This window comes from Melanerpes formicivorus, unplaced genomic scaffold (assembly GCF_026170545.1).
Source record: "Melanerpes formicivorus ecotype bairdi unplaced genomic scaffold, bMelFor1.0.p_v2 SCAF_2, whole genome shotgun sequence".
In the NCBI taxonomy this organism is placed as follows: Eukaryota; Metazoa; Chordata; class Aves; order Piciformes; family Picidae; genus Melanerpes; species Melanerpes formicivorus.
Window position 1 is genome coordinate 29,616,182 of NW_027142354.1, and position 15,965 is coordinate 29,632,146.

General features: G+C 38.9%; 1 protein-coding gene across 8 annotated transcripts in view; it reads left to right on the forward strand.

Moving 5' to 3' along the window:
• ACTN2 (actinin alpha 2) overlaps nucleotides 1-15,965 on the forward strand; it is a 70,166-nt gene that overhangs the window by 12,558 nt on the left and 41,643 nt on the right. For all 8 annotated transcript variants that reach the window (XM_068155097.1, XM_068155050.1, XM_068155036.1 and 5 more), the window contains exons 2-3: nucleotides 11,268-11,382; nucleotides 12,661-12,780. In XM_068155097.1, coding sequence (XP_068011198.1) covers nucleotides 11,268-11,382; nucleotides 12,661-12,780 — 235 coding nt within the window. The remainder of the gene's footprint in view (nucleotides 1-11,267; nucleotides 11,383-12,660; nucleotides 12,781-15,965) is intronic.

A 15,965-nucleotide genomic window follows, 5' to 3' on the forward strand; every position in this document is an offset into this window, starting at 1 on the left:
CAAATGTGCATGAACTGATTTATTTGTAGGCATGTCAGAATTGCTTGTGTCTATAGTGTAAATTCAAGCTCTGCAAAGTTCACTGTATTGGAATGGAGAATATTTGGCTAGTAAGCTCTAAAGTTAGGTGACCCTGTTAGAGGAAAATACTGTTGTGCCATGCAAATAGTTGACAGTCCTTAGAGGTTCAGTCTAGATGCTGTACACTCCCAGTCATTCTGTGTGGGAGGAATATATCTCCATCAAAAAGGCACAGGTTCTTGTAGGTGATGCTTCTCTATTTCTGCAGATTTCAGTAGGAGATATTTTGAAAGGCAAAATTTGTCAATGTTGCATGTGAAAAAAAAAATCTACCATGATCTGTCAATCTTTAAATTATTTAATGACAACATGACTTACTGAAAGAGATTAACATATCCATAAAGTTTTTCTTCAAGAGAAATACAGACCTAACATCTGAAAATAAAATACATTAACAAAAATAGATTATTTCAAACTTCATATTTATATGGTTCCATCAGTCTCTATTTTTTTTGTTTTTAGTTTTATTTTTAAGCTTTACTCCCATTTAAGAAGAATGTTCTGAATATGCTTTTTTTTTCAGCAGTTTTTGTTCTTTGAGTCTTCTGGGAAAAAAAAGTCTTTCACTTGCTACAGCATTTAAAATTTGCAAAATTCAAGGCTGGACAATACTGCACAATCACTCAATTTCAGAGATGAACAGAGCCCTCCTAATTCTGCATTTAGAACCTTTAGTCCATGGGGCATATCTACATTTCATCTCTATTGTGGGGTAAATATTTTGGTCATATGTATAAAGAGGTTTTACCACTTGAAAGAAATTGTACAAAAAGCTGCAGAAGAGCAGGGACTCAGCAGCTGGGGTTTTACTCAGTGTCTGTCTTTTCATTGTCATTAGAGAAAGCAGTTTAATACAGGGCCTATTATAATGCATAAACTTGTTAGTAATTTAAGAACAATATATTTACTTCACATATCATATAATTTATTTATGATTTTGTAGAGCTAATCTTATATCTTGAGCATTTCAATGGCACTGAATAATGGTATGCAGTAAAAAAAAATCAGATATATTAATTCTGTTATGACAAAGTATTAACATACCTATTGTTTTACATAACAGGCAAAGATAGTTATCAGTAAAGTAGTATATAACTGTAAATGATGTCAAGCATGTTGTCATTGAAGTAGGAGGACAGATGAAGAGGTAAGATCATTGCAAACAGCAAGGGATTGCTCCCTGTTACTCCATCTAGCTAGAATGGATTGTCCAGGGCTGCTGTAAGATTGACCAGATGCTGCTCAGAGAGTATTGTCTGGATTCTGTTTGTGACCATCTTTTTTCAAGGATTTATGTATATGATGTGAATGAACAAACTATACTGCAAAACTAGTCATTCATATTTAAGAGAAAGCTGACTTTGTCACCACTTAGCGAGGTGGTGACAGTATTAATTAAAAGCCTCAGTATTGCAAAGCCTTTCAAGCGGAATATTCTAATAGCTCCTATTCCCCAACACATGGTGAAAGATAACCTTGTACTGAAGATGGACTTTTAATTTGTTGGCTGGGAATGTGTGGCTGGGGGGAACCTGCCACTTTTAGATCAGTGTTTTGAACCCAGGCCAGGTGAATAAGTTACAAGGTTGCTAACACATGCAGGGTGTTTGGTAATGTCTGTGAGGTGAGTTGTACTCTCAGTTTAGCTCTCAGGGAGACAGGTGTCCCTATCACTTAAACCACCAGAAATGGCAGCTTCATTGGAGGTGCCCAAAAATGACCTTATTAGTGAGAGGTAGGGACAGTGACTTTTCATCCTAGAGGTGAAAGCTAAAGCAATTTCTCTATATGAAAATGCTTTCTCAGATTGCATCTGTGGGGTTATTCACAGTCATTGCTATTCTTAACAGCTCCCTGAGAGACTTCTTTCTCCATACTTAAGTGGCTGGCAGATTTCATAATTCACTAAGACTTTATGGAGTAAAGGATAACTGGAATGCAACTAGATTAGCAGTAGTAGGGAACCATTTTATGCTAAACAGCTAGCTTTGGGTTTTAAATGTAGAATTAACTTTGAATGACTAAGAACAGATGCTGAAGATGTTGATAATTGTTATGTCTTTTTTCATCTGTTCATAGTAGGTTCTGTGTTTTACTAATTTTACAGTTCTACATTTGCAAGATATTTATAGTTTAGTCAGCTTTCTAATGTTTCTTGCTACTATTTCTTTATTTGATGTTTTTTCATGGTAGTGTTTGAGCATCTCAAAAGGAACAATGAATTCTCCCCCACAAAAGTGCTGTGGGGTATGGAGTGTTTAACATTTGCATTATCCTTCAGTGCAGAAGTGTGCCACTTAAAAGTACTAAGCTTTGGCTAACATTTGTTCATGATGTTCATGTGAGGAGCAATGGGTCATAAACCACTCATCATTTAGGACAATATAAACCTTAAAAAAATTCCTATCATAAATGACTTAAAAGGTGGTATAAAGTTGGGGAGAAAATGCAGGTGTCAGAATATTTTCTCTAGGATCACAATACAGACCTCAGGAAATGCTTGTACCTATAGAACAGTTCAGTGAATTCACTTTCATTTAAATTTGGTTCATGTTTAATTACCCTTGAACACTCTTCTGTCTATTGTTTTTGAATCATCTTTAACTCTATCCTGTTATATATTCAGCTTAATTTCTTTATTGTTCACTGTCTGCACTCTTCTACTTTCTTTTTCTTCAGTATTCCTGACAGAACTTCTCCAATATTATATTTCTTTTTGGTAAGGGAAATTAGGAGGTCATATAAAAGTAGGAGAGACAAGTGGGGATCACCACAGAAAGAATATCCTGACAGAAACAAAATTTGCAGCTGTTGCATGCCAAGTGCTTGGATTCCTAAAAGGGAGTTGTTTTCTGCTGAATGACTTCTTACTTTGTAGTCTTTGGATAACATATACCTAAGGTTTAGGGCTTCTCAGCCACAGAATCTGGAAGAAAAAAAAGGATCTTCTTGCCTATTCTGCCTTTTCAGGGCTGCAGTGTAGATGTCAATTAGATGTGAATCTTCCATGAACAGCATAGAAAGTATGACTGGGAGAATCTTGGAAAGCATTCAGTCCATTCCTCTGTTTTCAGGCAGAAACAAATATGCTCATGGTGTTCTTGGCACATTTATCCAACTTAGAACCATAGAATCAATAAGGTTGGAAAAGACCTCAAAGACCTTCATGTCCAAGCTGTCACTCAAGACCTCATGACTACTAAACCATGGCGCCAAGTGCCATGTCCAATGCCCTCTTGAACACCTCCAGGGACGGTGACTCCACCACGTCCCTGGGCAGCCCATTCCAACAGCTAACAACTCTCCCAGTGAAGAACTTTCTCCTCACCTGGAGCCTAAACTTTCCCTGGTTCAGCTTGAGAATGTGTCCTCTTGTACTGGTGCTGGTTGCCTGGGAGAAGAGACCAACCCCTTCCTGGCTACAACCGCCTTTCTTGTTCTTGATGATGTCCAAGAAGGATTGCACATTTACCCAGCCCATCTCTTTCAGTGTTTCACTGCTTCTGCAGTTAAAAATAATCTAAATCCTCTTCCTTCTTGTTTAAACTCATGACTACCTATCTTGAAATCTCTTTGGTGAACACAGAAAAGTAATCTATTCTCTGTTGTAACTTCTTAAATGATTGAAACAAGTTTTACTTTATTTTCAAAATTCTTGTGATTGAACATGTCCAATGGTTCATGTTTTTATTCCTAGATTTTTTTTTTTCTTCCATGGCTATTTTGTGAATTCTTTCCAATCCCTTTTCAGCATGGTGAAGATGGTAGAAATACTTAAGATATTTGTACACAATTCTTCTGCTTATACATTCCAATGTTTTATTTGCATTATGTAACAGTGAAATATTTTCAAAGCAAGGTAGGTTGTGATTCACTTTTATTTTCAGATCCTTTTCTTCAGTGCTACTGCCATGGCAGTTTTTCTCCATCCAATTTTTGCAGTTATTTATTACTAGAGGAGGGCAGTACTTCAGACTTCTTGGTAACCTCCATCCAGTTTTCTTCAGGTCATTTCACTGATTTATCAAGATTAGTTTGAATTATAGATCTGTGATGAAATATGATTACAGCCCCATCATGTTGTTGTAATATTCAAATATTATAAATGTACACTCTGTATAAGTGAAGTCAGTATAGGAAATGGTTTAGGTCAGATTCCTACAGAAGTGTTTTTAATAAGCCCTGCCACTTAATAGTGAGCCATTACTTGCTATTAGTAAGAATAAACTCTTTGACATGTTAAACACATTCATATTTTTTTTTCTCTCGTATGGTTTTATGTTTAGTTTTCTTCTTACATAAATAGCTCTCTGCTATTGCAATCAGCTTAGGTGCATGACATAAAAAAGGTCTGCTTCTGTAGAGTCTTGGCTTAATACTTTAGCTTAACTAGTGGGACTAGGATGAATGGCTAGAGTTTAGACAAGCAAAATCATGAGGGGAAGGACATGCATGTAAATGGGTGGAGACTTAGAAAAGTAGCACAATGTGAGGTTTTGCTTGCTCATACTTGGAAGTTGGTTCTGTTTTTTTTTCTTAAAATACAAGATTGGATCCTGTGAAAGCTGATACTACTTGCCTGGTGAAGTTTCCCACTACTGCATAAACAAGTCAAACTTCATATCACCTCTTAGACTGTCTTTCTGCCTTTATTTGCTACATATAAATTTACCCCAGACCACTCTGGTCTCCTTAGTGACAGGAATGTGTTAAAAAAATACTCAGAATTAAAAGAACACAACAGAAGTAGACAAAATATTTTCCCCTTGTCTAATTCCTTTACCTTAATAAATAGAGCAGGTTGCAGTTGCACTGTAAAGATAAGAATGGATAAAAATCTCTTACAGGGTTTTCTTTAATGTATGGTAAAACCATGCACATGCTGCTTTTACTAAAGATTTTCATTGGATACTTACCTCCTACTGCTGCATTATTTTGTGGAGCAGGGTTCTCTTATTTGAGTGAATCTTGAAATTCTGAAAATAAAATGTAGACTAGAACTGTCCTACAGATCCTGAGCACTCTTTAGTTTCAAATGAGATTTTAGTCTTTGCATATGCTCTGATTAAAATACATTTAAAATAGAATTATTTTAAACTGATAAAAATGAACAAGCAGACAGCTCTATGACACTGCATGTATTCTGAGATCATACAGAAGCCTGCTGCTGTAAACTTTTATAAATAGATATCATCAACAGTGATGGAAAAGGAAGGAGTTTCCTTCAGAGAATAGATCTGTTACTGTACTGGTGGTCCATCAAAGTCCTGAGTTGTCTAAAGGACTTAAGACTGATGCTTTTCTCCCACATGTGAAGATTGTCATATATGCCTGAAAACTTATCTGACTTTTCCAGCTATCTCAGATAACACACTACAGATATTACCTGCCTGAAATATTTAAACTATTTTAGCCCATCCAAAGATCTTGTGAAATCTCTTATCTTGCTTCCTGTTCTTCCCTCAGAAAAAAACAAAACCCAAACAAACAAAACCCAAAACCAACCAACCAACAAAAATAAACCACAAAAAACCCTCCAAAGAACAACTAAACAAATCCCAGAACCTAAACACACACACAAAACCCCCAAAAACAAACAACCAAAACAACCAAAAAACTGAGTTGAGGACAAGTGCATGCAGTGATCCATACTGATTTTCCCACACATTTTGCTGCCTCCTAAGTTTTATGCCATTTTAGATCAGTGGGGCAGTATAACATTTTTCTGTTGTCATCTTTGAAAGAAAGAAATAATGGCACTCAGTTTGTAACAAAAGGCTTAAAAATCTTCTTGACATTTCTTGGAGGTCAGCCTTGCCAAATTATTCTCTAAGGAATATTGACATGCTTAGGGTTTTCTGTTAGTAGTGAGCGCTGTAAAACAGATGTGCAGTTATTTCGTGCTGAGAGGGGCTTACATGTTTTATGGGAAACCCTAGACTTGCATAGGATTAGGCCACCTGCTTTGTAAAGACTGAGGTCTCTCCAGGTTCTTCCATGCGAGCAGAATGCAAAATGCAAGATGTGTGTGCTGAATTCACCCCTTTGAAGATGTCTCTTGTGAATAATATTTAAGAAACTGGAGTGAAGTTTCCTTAGTTGCTTGAGCATATCTGCTGACAGTGCAGAGTATGCTGGCATATCATGTCTGACACCATCTGTTCAGCTGGATGGATGGATGTGCTGGAGCAGGGAGGGCTTTCCCCAACTTTGGATTTAGGGATCTTGTGAGGGAGCTTCTATCATCTTCCCTTGTAAGACAGCTCTCTGCTATCCTTTCTGTTCTCAAGAAATTGGCTTTGACATACTGCCTATGATTTAAAGGTTTCCTTTTAATGACCGTTTGAAACACATTGAACATTTCCCCTACCTTAGCCTTCATGGCGTCTTCCACTGTGCTTCATTTGAGTTGTTGTTGTGCTCTAGTGTATTTAGTGTTAAAAATCACACTGCCTGCTGAGTGTTTGATTGATCTGTACTGGTGAACCATTTCTCCTATTATAGTTACTCTGATTGTTTTACTGGCTTCCACTGCAAGGGGAAATAAGAGCAAGAGGACAGTTAATAATAATGTGAATCAAGTAAGATGTAAGTTGTATTTATTTTCAGTTCATCAAAACATACTCATGCACCTAATATTCTAAAATGATAGGTGATCTAGGTGTTCTAGAAACATCTAAAAGATACCATGTGTGGTCATTGGTTCCCATTAAGTTAGTTTATAAAGGCTGTGAAATTTTCTGCAGTGTTTCACCTTAATGCTCCTTCTTTGGGGAGCAGAATTAAACAGTTAAAGAGAACCAGTGCAGACTGTATACCAAGCCCAGAGAAAAGCCCTGATCCTGCAGTGGCTAGAACACTGTGTGGACACAGGATCTAGGAGATCATGTTGCAGGTTTGCAACTTACATTTTAGAACGTGGTTAACAGACAGATGGGAAATTCTTCAAGGGGAAACCTCAGTCTGGCCTAGTGGGAATGTTCTGGCAGAGGTTTTTCTGCAACACCCTTGCCATGCTCTCAGAGCCCAATAATGTTCCGTATAACTACAGAGTGAATCACTGCATCCCATTTAGCCTAGAAGTAATGAAGATCCTCAGCTAGCACAAGCAGAGGGGTAAACCACTTTTGAAGCGGGGCTATAAAGCAGAGTTTTAAGAAACAACTGTATTACGCATCAGGTGTTTTCTCCTGCTTTGGGTGTTAGAATTTTAAAGTCCATCTCAAATGAATTGTGCTTCTGCTGTACTTGGCAAAGACAGGAAATATTAAGTTTCTTATCAATGCAATCTTTTTCATAATTCATAGGTTAAATCTGGATTTTGTTTGTATTTTCTGATGTAAACTTTACATAAAGACTAGAAACTCAAAAATCAAATTACTTATGAGTCAGTAGCCTGTCTGGTAGGGGTAGAGACAAGCAAACAAGTGCCTTTTAAAATTTTGTAAATATTATAGCAGTCAGAAATTGATTTGAGTTGCAGAGAGTGAAAGGCAGATTTAACCTTTGTTATGAGATATACATACGAAACAGGACTTGGACTGGGTCCATCTCTCAATTAATTAATGCTCCCTGAATTTGTGGAGTGTGGGCCCTGTGCATGTTCCCATGCAAGTTATGCTGCTGTTTTGGCAATGAACATTTTGGAGTCTCTGTTGATGTTGAACTAGAATTTACCCTGTATCTTCAGCAGGTGGAAAAAGTTGTCTTGTGATTGATAGGTAACAGTATTGACATTGGGATGGCAAATGGTGCTTTCTCAATTCTCTTTATCCCTGTTATCCCTGGCTTTGAAGCACTATCAAAAGTAAGTTAACATTACACACATAAAAAAGACGCATGGGTTTTCTTAGGAGTCTTGGACAACAGCTTTCAGAGATACCACTTTGTCTATCAAAATGCATCCTTCATTGTGCATATATAAAAATACTTGTACAGAGTGGATATACCCTATTAATTTTTGGCATTAGCTGTAATTGTTTGATAATTTATTAGAGCTATCACTTACTGGTTATAGTTCTGCTTGTCAAGGGCTTGTGAAATTAAGTAGCCTGAGAAAATTACCAGGTAAGTTGTTTTTTTTCCTGAGGTACACACTTTGCTGTCACAGATCTGTGAATCCAAATTATGGAGAATATGCTATTGGTAGTCTTCACAATGAGGCTAGGCGGGCAGAGAACATAAGATGTGCTCCATTTTCTGGAATTAGCTTTTCAAAAAATAGACTTGTGACAGCAGTAGACAATTAATAGAGCATTAAGAGAACATTTACCTGTGGGACTGCAAATTGTTTGGCTTCCTGCCCTGTTTCCCCTCTTCTATGGTTTGTCAGATCTAAGAATGTTAACAAAGTGTCTTCTGCAGTAACAAGTTTGGAAGTGAGATTTATTTATTTATTTTTACTTTTGTAGAGCCACCTATGGTAAATAAATTCTAAAAAGACTTGTATAGTTTTCTAGGCACTTACTTCTATACTTCTTGGTATTCGGCTTGGTGCCTTCAGTCCTGCCTTGTTTCTCTGAGCAATCTGATACTCTGAAATGTGCTGCACAGCTCAGCAGAAAAAGGGACTTGCTTTGTCTAAGTCATTTAATAGCTGTCAAATCCCAGTGGGTTACAAATTTGGAGGGTACTATATGCTGTCTGTATCTTGATCTCCAGGACTTAAACGTGCTTTGGATTGTTTCTTAATGACTATTAATAGAACAATTAGTTAAAGCCAAAGAAGTGAGAACAAGTGGTATCACAATAAGAACAGAAGGATGAAGGTTAAATAAAATGTGGACTGTGGAAACTGTTAAAATTTGCAAGTTTTGCAGTTACAGTCATCTGTGAATTGCATCACTGAAACAAAGTCAGTGCTTCCTTAAGTAGCATTCCTATAACTGTGCTAAGTCTTAGGAAAATAAGACATTTGGAAGGTACAAGACTGCGAAGCCACATGCCTGGAGTCTGCTATAACAATGCAGCAACATTTTTCATGAAGCACAAGACGATTGTCATGAGGTGATAGCACCCTTTAATGACCTGGTACACTGGTAAAACAGAAAGCTTTGAGAAATGGTAGTTTAGATAAAAGATATAAATCTCTTGTCCTGGATATAGAAGATAATCTAAAATATCTAGATACAAATAGTTTAAAGAAAGAATCCATATGCAGTGAAGTGCTTCTACAGAATTTACCTCATGAGCGGAGGCTTTGTAGGTACTTCCAGGTTTATCCTTCAGAATGCTACAATGTCAGTGACAAACCCCAATACTGCTGGAAAAAAAATTGTAAATACCTTGCAGTTACAAAAAGCCATAAAATCAGTGACTGTTATCAAACTATTTACTGAAAACGGTTTGACTCAGCAGCAGTAGCATCTTTTCCTGGTTTATATCATAGCAACATTGGCTGCTTAGTGTCTTCATAAAATGAACAAAATTGAGAAGACAGTTTGACTCATCAAATTCAATGACATAAAAATGTCTGTTTTCAGCAGAAAATAAATTATTTGAAAACTTTGGATACAACTTATGCTGTGTGTCTATCAGTGCAGCATGCAGTAAATTCAATCAGCTCTCACAGAGGAACACAGTGCCATTCAAGGTGGACAAAATTCTGATTTGTTTTTATATATGTGTGTGTGTATATACATACACACAAACACACACACACTTGGGTATGCATATAAGACCTAAGATGTGTCACGTTGCATTTATTCTTAAGAAACTAAGTGAGAAGTAACTTTCTTTACAGTAGAAGCCAGATTTATATTTTAAGACTGGATGACGGTAGTGTTGTTGCCATTAAACTCTTAATTAAATGAGAAAAGGGTAAGACTCATTTACTTGAGTGGCACAAATTCAAAACATTCACCATAAATGTCTAAAAGAGGAGATGGAAATGCCTGAGGTTTTCCTCCAAATTGTTCTTTGGGTTTAGCTTGATGTGCTTGGAATAATTCTTCAAACTGCAATGGCATCTTCAGATAAGCACGTGTCCATCACTTAAGCTTAATTCATGAAAGCCTTGTTCATTTACTGGTTCGGCTTTCTAATATTTATTGCCAAAGTGCCATACAATGTTCATGTGCATTTACACTTGGGTGATTTCAGATGTTTTTTCTACACTACCATAATATTGTTGCTTCCAAAGATGCTTGTTGTAATTTTTAGCTATTTGCAAATGACTTAATGTGGTATTAAGCCTTTTTAGAGACATACCGCTAGAAGATACTGCTTGAGGCAGACAAATTAGTCCTATATTAGTCATATAAACTAGATCCAAACCCTAATTCTAGATATTCAGAGAAAGCAGGAAAGAGAAGACAGTATTGGAAGTAGCTCTGGGCAGGGGTCTTGTTTAACAGCAGAAGATGAGCTCCAGGTAGAGGCTTAAGAAATTTGCACTTGACATGCAAACCAAATATCATCCTAAGACTCCATCATATCATGTTTTCTGAAAATTATATAATTTCAAACTAAAACCCATGGTAAGGCTGACCACATCTGCAGGGTCTGAATGTGAAACGGCTGTGCTTGAATTATTGTAGTTTCAAAATCCATTCTAATTGTGCTTTCAAAAGATGTTTTATTTCTCACCGCAGTGACAAGTAGGAGCAGATGTGATTTTGCATATATCGTTGCCTCTCTTCAGTTCTGTGATTTCTCTCTTCTGTGAGAATGCAGGTTACTTGTCCCTGGCATACATACTCCATTTAAGAACTATTTATTGTGGTATGAATTCAAGTAGAAGTCATTGCTTCTGTGTTTGGTATTGCCTACATTTCACTGTCACACAGCTTCCTTTATACCATATCAATCTTTCTTTTCAAGAAGAATGTGTAACAGACAAGTCCAAACATAAAATTGTGTGCTTGTAAAATGTTAAGTATAGCAATAACTATTAGACACATTTTGCCTTTATGTGCAGATATTATTTGGGGAAACATTTGTGAGCAGACTCAAGTACAATATTAGTTCTAATCAAGCACTTCATTGCATCTTCATAAACATCTAGAATAAGAACTTTGAACTCAGCAACGTGTATAAAATTAATAGGAGATGGACACCAAATTTGTAAGGTAGTAATGACAATCTTGGATGTAGTGTTTACTCAGATGGTTTAGCAGTTGTTTGGGAAAATGTCTTGTTGATGAGTAATTTTTTTTTATTTATTTTTTTTTAAATTGTAATTACAGACGTTTACAGCCTGGTGCAATTCCCACCTCAGGAAAGCAGGCACCCAGATTGAGAACATTGAGGAGGACTTCAGAAACGGCCTCAAACTGATGCTGCTCTTGGAAGTTATTTCAGGTTGGCTAAAAGGAAGTTTGCTATGTATTTACAACATGCTAACTGAAACACTCTTAAAAGACCAAAAATTGTTAACATTTCAAAACAGTGACCACAACCTCTGAGTAGACTGAAACATACCATAAACCAAAACAAAACAGCAACCCAGGGGGAAAAAACCCTTTACTTTTTCCTTGGCTCCAAAATCTGTTTTGTGCTTGTGTTCCAGGATATCACCGATACCACAGTGTTGTCGGACAAACCACAAACACTGGGGCCCGGTCTTGGCCTCTAACTGTTAAAAAACCTTTACACTTTGGTGACAAATCTATTTTATTCCATTTTTAGTATAAAAGTTTTGTTTTTAATGATTTTATTGGATGGGCCAATGCTTTCAAAAGTGAGTGCCTAAAGCAAAATTAGATCATTATTTAGTAATGAGTAACTGGTCTAATTTTTCAGAGTGGTGGAACATCCAATAACTCCTTTTGACTAACTGATGTAAATTCACTATGTTGCCCATTTTATGTGTTTTTCAGAGGGGTAGTTCTCAAGATACACCCAAAATGCCCCCGAATGGGAAGGGAATAGCTCAAATTACAGATGCTCAATAAATATGAAATAGGAGAAGAAGGTTTACAAGATGTTTCCACATACAAAAGACAGTTTACATTTTTGCTGAAGATTTCAGTGGGGAAAGAAGATCCTCAAATGATCAGTCTTCATGAAATGGGGAGTCATATTTTCAGAAATTAGTTTTCTTAGTGATCATTTGTAAAGATAAGTTCAATTAAGCACATCAGCCTATGCTCTGAAATTAATTGCTCTGCTGTCTTGGCTGAGGTTGTTAAAAGCCATTGTTCTTGGTCAGGTGTGGAAGAATGCTATAGATAATCTGCTGGATAGAGTCCAGCCTCCCTTTATAGTCTGGAAATTAAAGGTGATGAGCTCTGAGAACATCCTGCCTTCTTAGTGTTTGGCTACTCTAACACAGACAGTAGCGATGAACCAGGAGGAGTATGAAGCACTCATATGTCTTCCAGAGGTTTAGGGCAAACATAAAAATGATATTACTTCTATATCAGCAGGATCTAAGTAAGATGTTTCAACATTTGAATTTTCTCTTCTGTTTTGCTTTTTTTTTTTAACCATTTGACATTCTTTCAGAAAAACATCTGTTAAAATAGCTGCTAATTTTTAGCCAGTGTTCAGGGCACATTCATTCTGAAGTTCTAGTTCCTTGGATGCCTGTAGCCAGAGGTATGTAACAGTAAACACATTAAATCTCTTATTCTGCAGGGGAAAGACTACCAAAACCTGACAGAGGGAAGATGCGCTTCCATAAAATTGCTAATGTCAACAAAGCTCTGGATTATATTGCCAGCAAAGGAGTGAAACTTGTGTCAATTGGTGCAGAAGGTACGTGGCAGAGCTAGACAATGCACCTTACTTAGATCCTAGGCATTCACGTTGCACAGTAAGTCTGACAGAGACTCTTGGCCAAATTGTGCAGGCTGTTCTCTAAATATTACTGGGTGCCTGGACTGGGTACCTTAATATTGATTGCTGACCTGTATCTGTGAAAGGATAAGAGCTGGAAATTTGTGGACACATAGACAGGGATAGGGGTATAAATGGGCTCTGAGATTAGTTTTAACTCCAAGGTTAAATCAAATTGTCTTCTTCAGTGGGTGTACAGATAATGATTTCTTCTTTCAGGGCATTATGTTTTTCCTATACATTATTAACAATAAGGAACTGCTTCAGAAATCAACTGGCTCTCCAGGTTGTGCTTTATCCAATCTGGGATATTTTTTTATCTTTAAGAGATATTATTCAGGCAAGACAAAGTCCCAGGTAACTGGGACCTACCCCCATTTTATTATGAGACAACTGTGTTTCTGGAATTCAAATGCAGAGTTAAGGGAATAATCAAAAGAAATCTTGTTAGCTGGAGAGAGACTGAACATATGAAGGAAGTGAAGCCAGATGTTGCTCACTAAAGTTACTAATTTTTTATTGTTCTGTTGTTCAAGTTGTTACATAAGAAAGTGCAGCTGGCTAGCTAAATGCTTATGGATGTGAACTCTGAGCAACAGAAGGGAGACTTTCACTGCAAGTGAACCTGTGTCTGCTATGATATTAAATTAATTTCTTAAAAAGAATGAACGTCTGTCTAGAACTAGCTGCTCCATGGAGATATTTGCATAATGTTTTGCATATCTGTTAACATACAAAGGAATGATGTGGCTACTTTCGATTCCATATCCTCAGTTGTGTCTGTCCATTCTGGGGGCAGTCTCTAACATGTCCCTTAAAGCAAAACTGTGGGTTTAACCTCAGTATCATAGTGAGAATACTCTATTCACATTGCCAGGCCTTTTAAAATTGACCTATAAGCCTCCGCTTCCTGTTCTCTGGTTTCTCCAGGCTTATGTATGTCTTTATTCTGGTTTCCAAATCTTGATCTCAGGGAGTTTACTGTAAATGTGCCTGGAGCAGGAAGGTTCATTAGATGGGATAAGGGCATCTATAGAAGTAATGGAGGGATGCATCAGCATTCATTAATTTCACAATGGTTTGACCTACCTCACTTGGTTCCTCAAGTATTGTTCACCAAATGTGTTCAGTATCTAGATCTAGCTCTCCAAAATCCCAAGAAATGTGTGTTCTCTGGACAGAGCATTTGTTAGAACTCAACCTTTATTCATTTGAGACTGAACTAGATGTGTCATCTGAGTACAAATTCTATCTTTAGTCATGTTAGAGACCTTTTGGGGGGAAACAGGCAATTCCCAAAGGTACTTCAGACCTCAGAAGAGGTCTACTGCATTTCAGAGGTGCTTGGCTCTTTCCATCTGTTATATAGGCAGTCAAAGGCAGCTGGGCCCTTTGCTCAATTAATTGAAAGGGAGTAGAAAAATATGCCACTACCTTAAACCTCTTCAGTTGTTATTCTGGGAGTGACAATAAAAAATATTTTTACAAATATATTAACAATAAGGAGAAGGGCAAGAAGAACCTCCACTCCTTATTGGACCTGGAGGGGAACACGGTGACTGAAGATGATGAAAAGGCTGAGGTCCTGAACACCTTCTTTGCCTCAATTTTTAACAGCGAGGCAGGAGTTCAGGACGAGTGCCCTCCTGAGCTGGGCGATGGGGTCGGGGAGCGGTGTAGTGCCCCGGTAATCCATGAGGAATTAGATCGGGACCTGCTGAGCCACTTGGACACTCACAAGTCCATGGGACCGGATGGGATCCATCCTAGGGTGCTGAGAGAGCTGGCAGATGAGCTGGCCAAGCTGCTCTCCATCATTTTCCTCCAGTCCTGGCTCACTAGAGAGGTCCCAGGTGACTGGAAACTGGCCAATGTGGTCCCCATCCATGAGAAGGGTCGGATGGAGGAACCTGGAAACTCCAGGCCAGTCAGCCTGACCTCAGTGCCAGGGAAAGTGATGGAGCAGATTATCCTGGTGGCAATAACTGCGCACCTGAAGGATGGCCAAGGGCTCGGGTCCAGCCAACATGGATTTAGGAAGGGCAAGTCCTACCTCTCCAACCTGATCTCCTTCTATGATCAGGTGACCGGTCTGGTGGACATGGGGAGGCCTGTGGATGTGGTCTACCTGGACTTCAGCAAGGCCTTTGACACTGTCCCCCACAGCAAACTGCTGTCTAAGCTGTCAGCTCGTGGCTTGGACAGCATCACTCTGTGCTGGGTTAGGAACTGGCTGGAGGGCCGAGCCCAGAGAGTGGTAGTGAACGGTGCCACAGCCAGCTGGCGGCCAGTCACCAGTGGTGTCCCCCAGGGATCAGTGCTGGGCCCCATCCTCTTTAATATCTTCATTGATGATCTGGATGAGGGGGTCGAGTCAGTCATCAGCAAGTTTGCAGATGACACCAAGTTAGGGGCAGATATTAGTCAGTTAGAGGGTAGAAAGGCTCTGCAGTGGGACCTCGACCGACTGGACAGATGGGCAGAGTCCAATGGGATGGCATTCAACAAGTCCAAGTGCCAAGTGCTGCACTTTGGCTACGGCAATCCCATGCAGAGCTACAGGCTGGGGCTGGAGTGGCTGGGGAGCTCCCAAACAGAGAGGTACCTGGGGGTACTGATTGACAGCCACCTGAATATGAGCCAGCAGTGTGCCCAGGTGGCCAGGAGGGCCAATGGCATCCTGGCCTGCATTAGGAATAGTGTGGCCAGCAGGAGCAGGGAGGTCATAGTGCCCCTGTACTCTGCTTTGGTTAGGCCACACCTTGAGTACTGTGTCCAGTTCTGGGCCCCTCAGTTTAAGAAGGACATTGAAACACTTGAACGTGTCCAGAGAAGGGCAACAAGGCTGGGGAGAGGCCTTGAGCAGAAGCCCTATGAGGAGAGGCTGAGGGAGCTGGGATTGTTTAGCCTGGAGAAGAGGAGGCTCAGGGGTGACCTCATTGCCCTCTACAACTACCTGAAAGGTGGTTGTAGCCGGGAGAGGGTTGGTCTCTTCTCCCAGGCAATCAGTACCAGAACAAGAGGACACAGTCTCAGGCTGCGCCAGGGGAGGTTTAGACTCGAGGTGAGGAGAAAGTTCTTCACCGATCGAGTCGTTCATCACT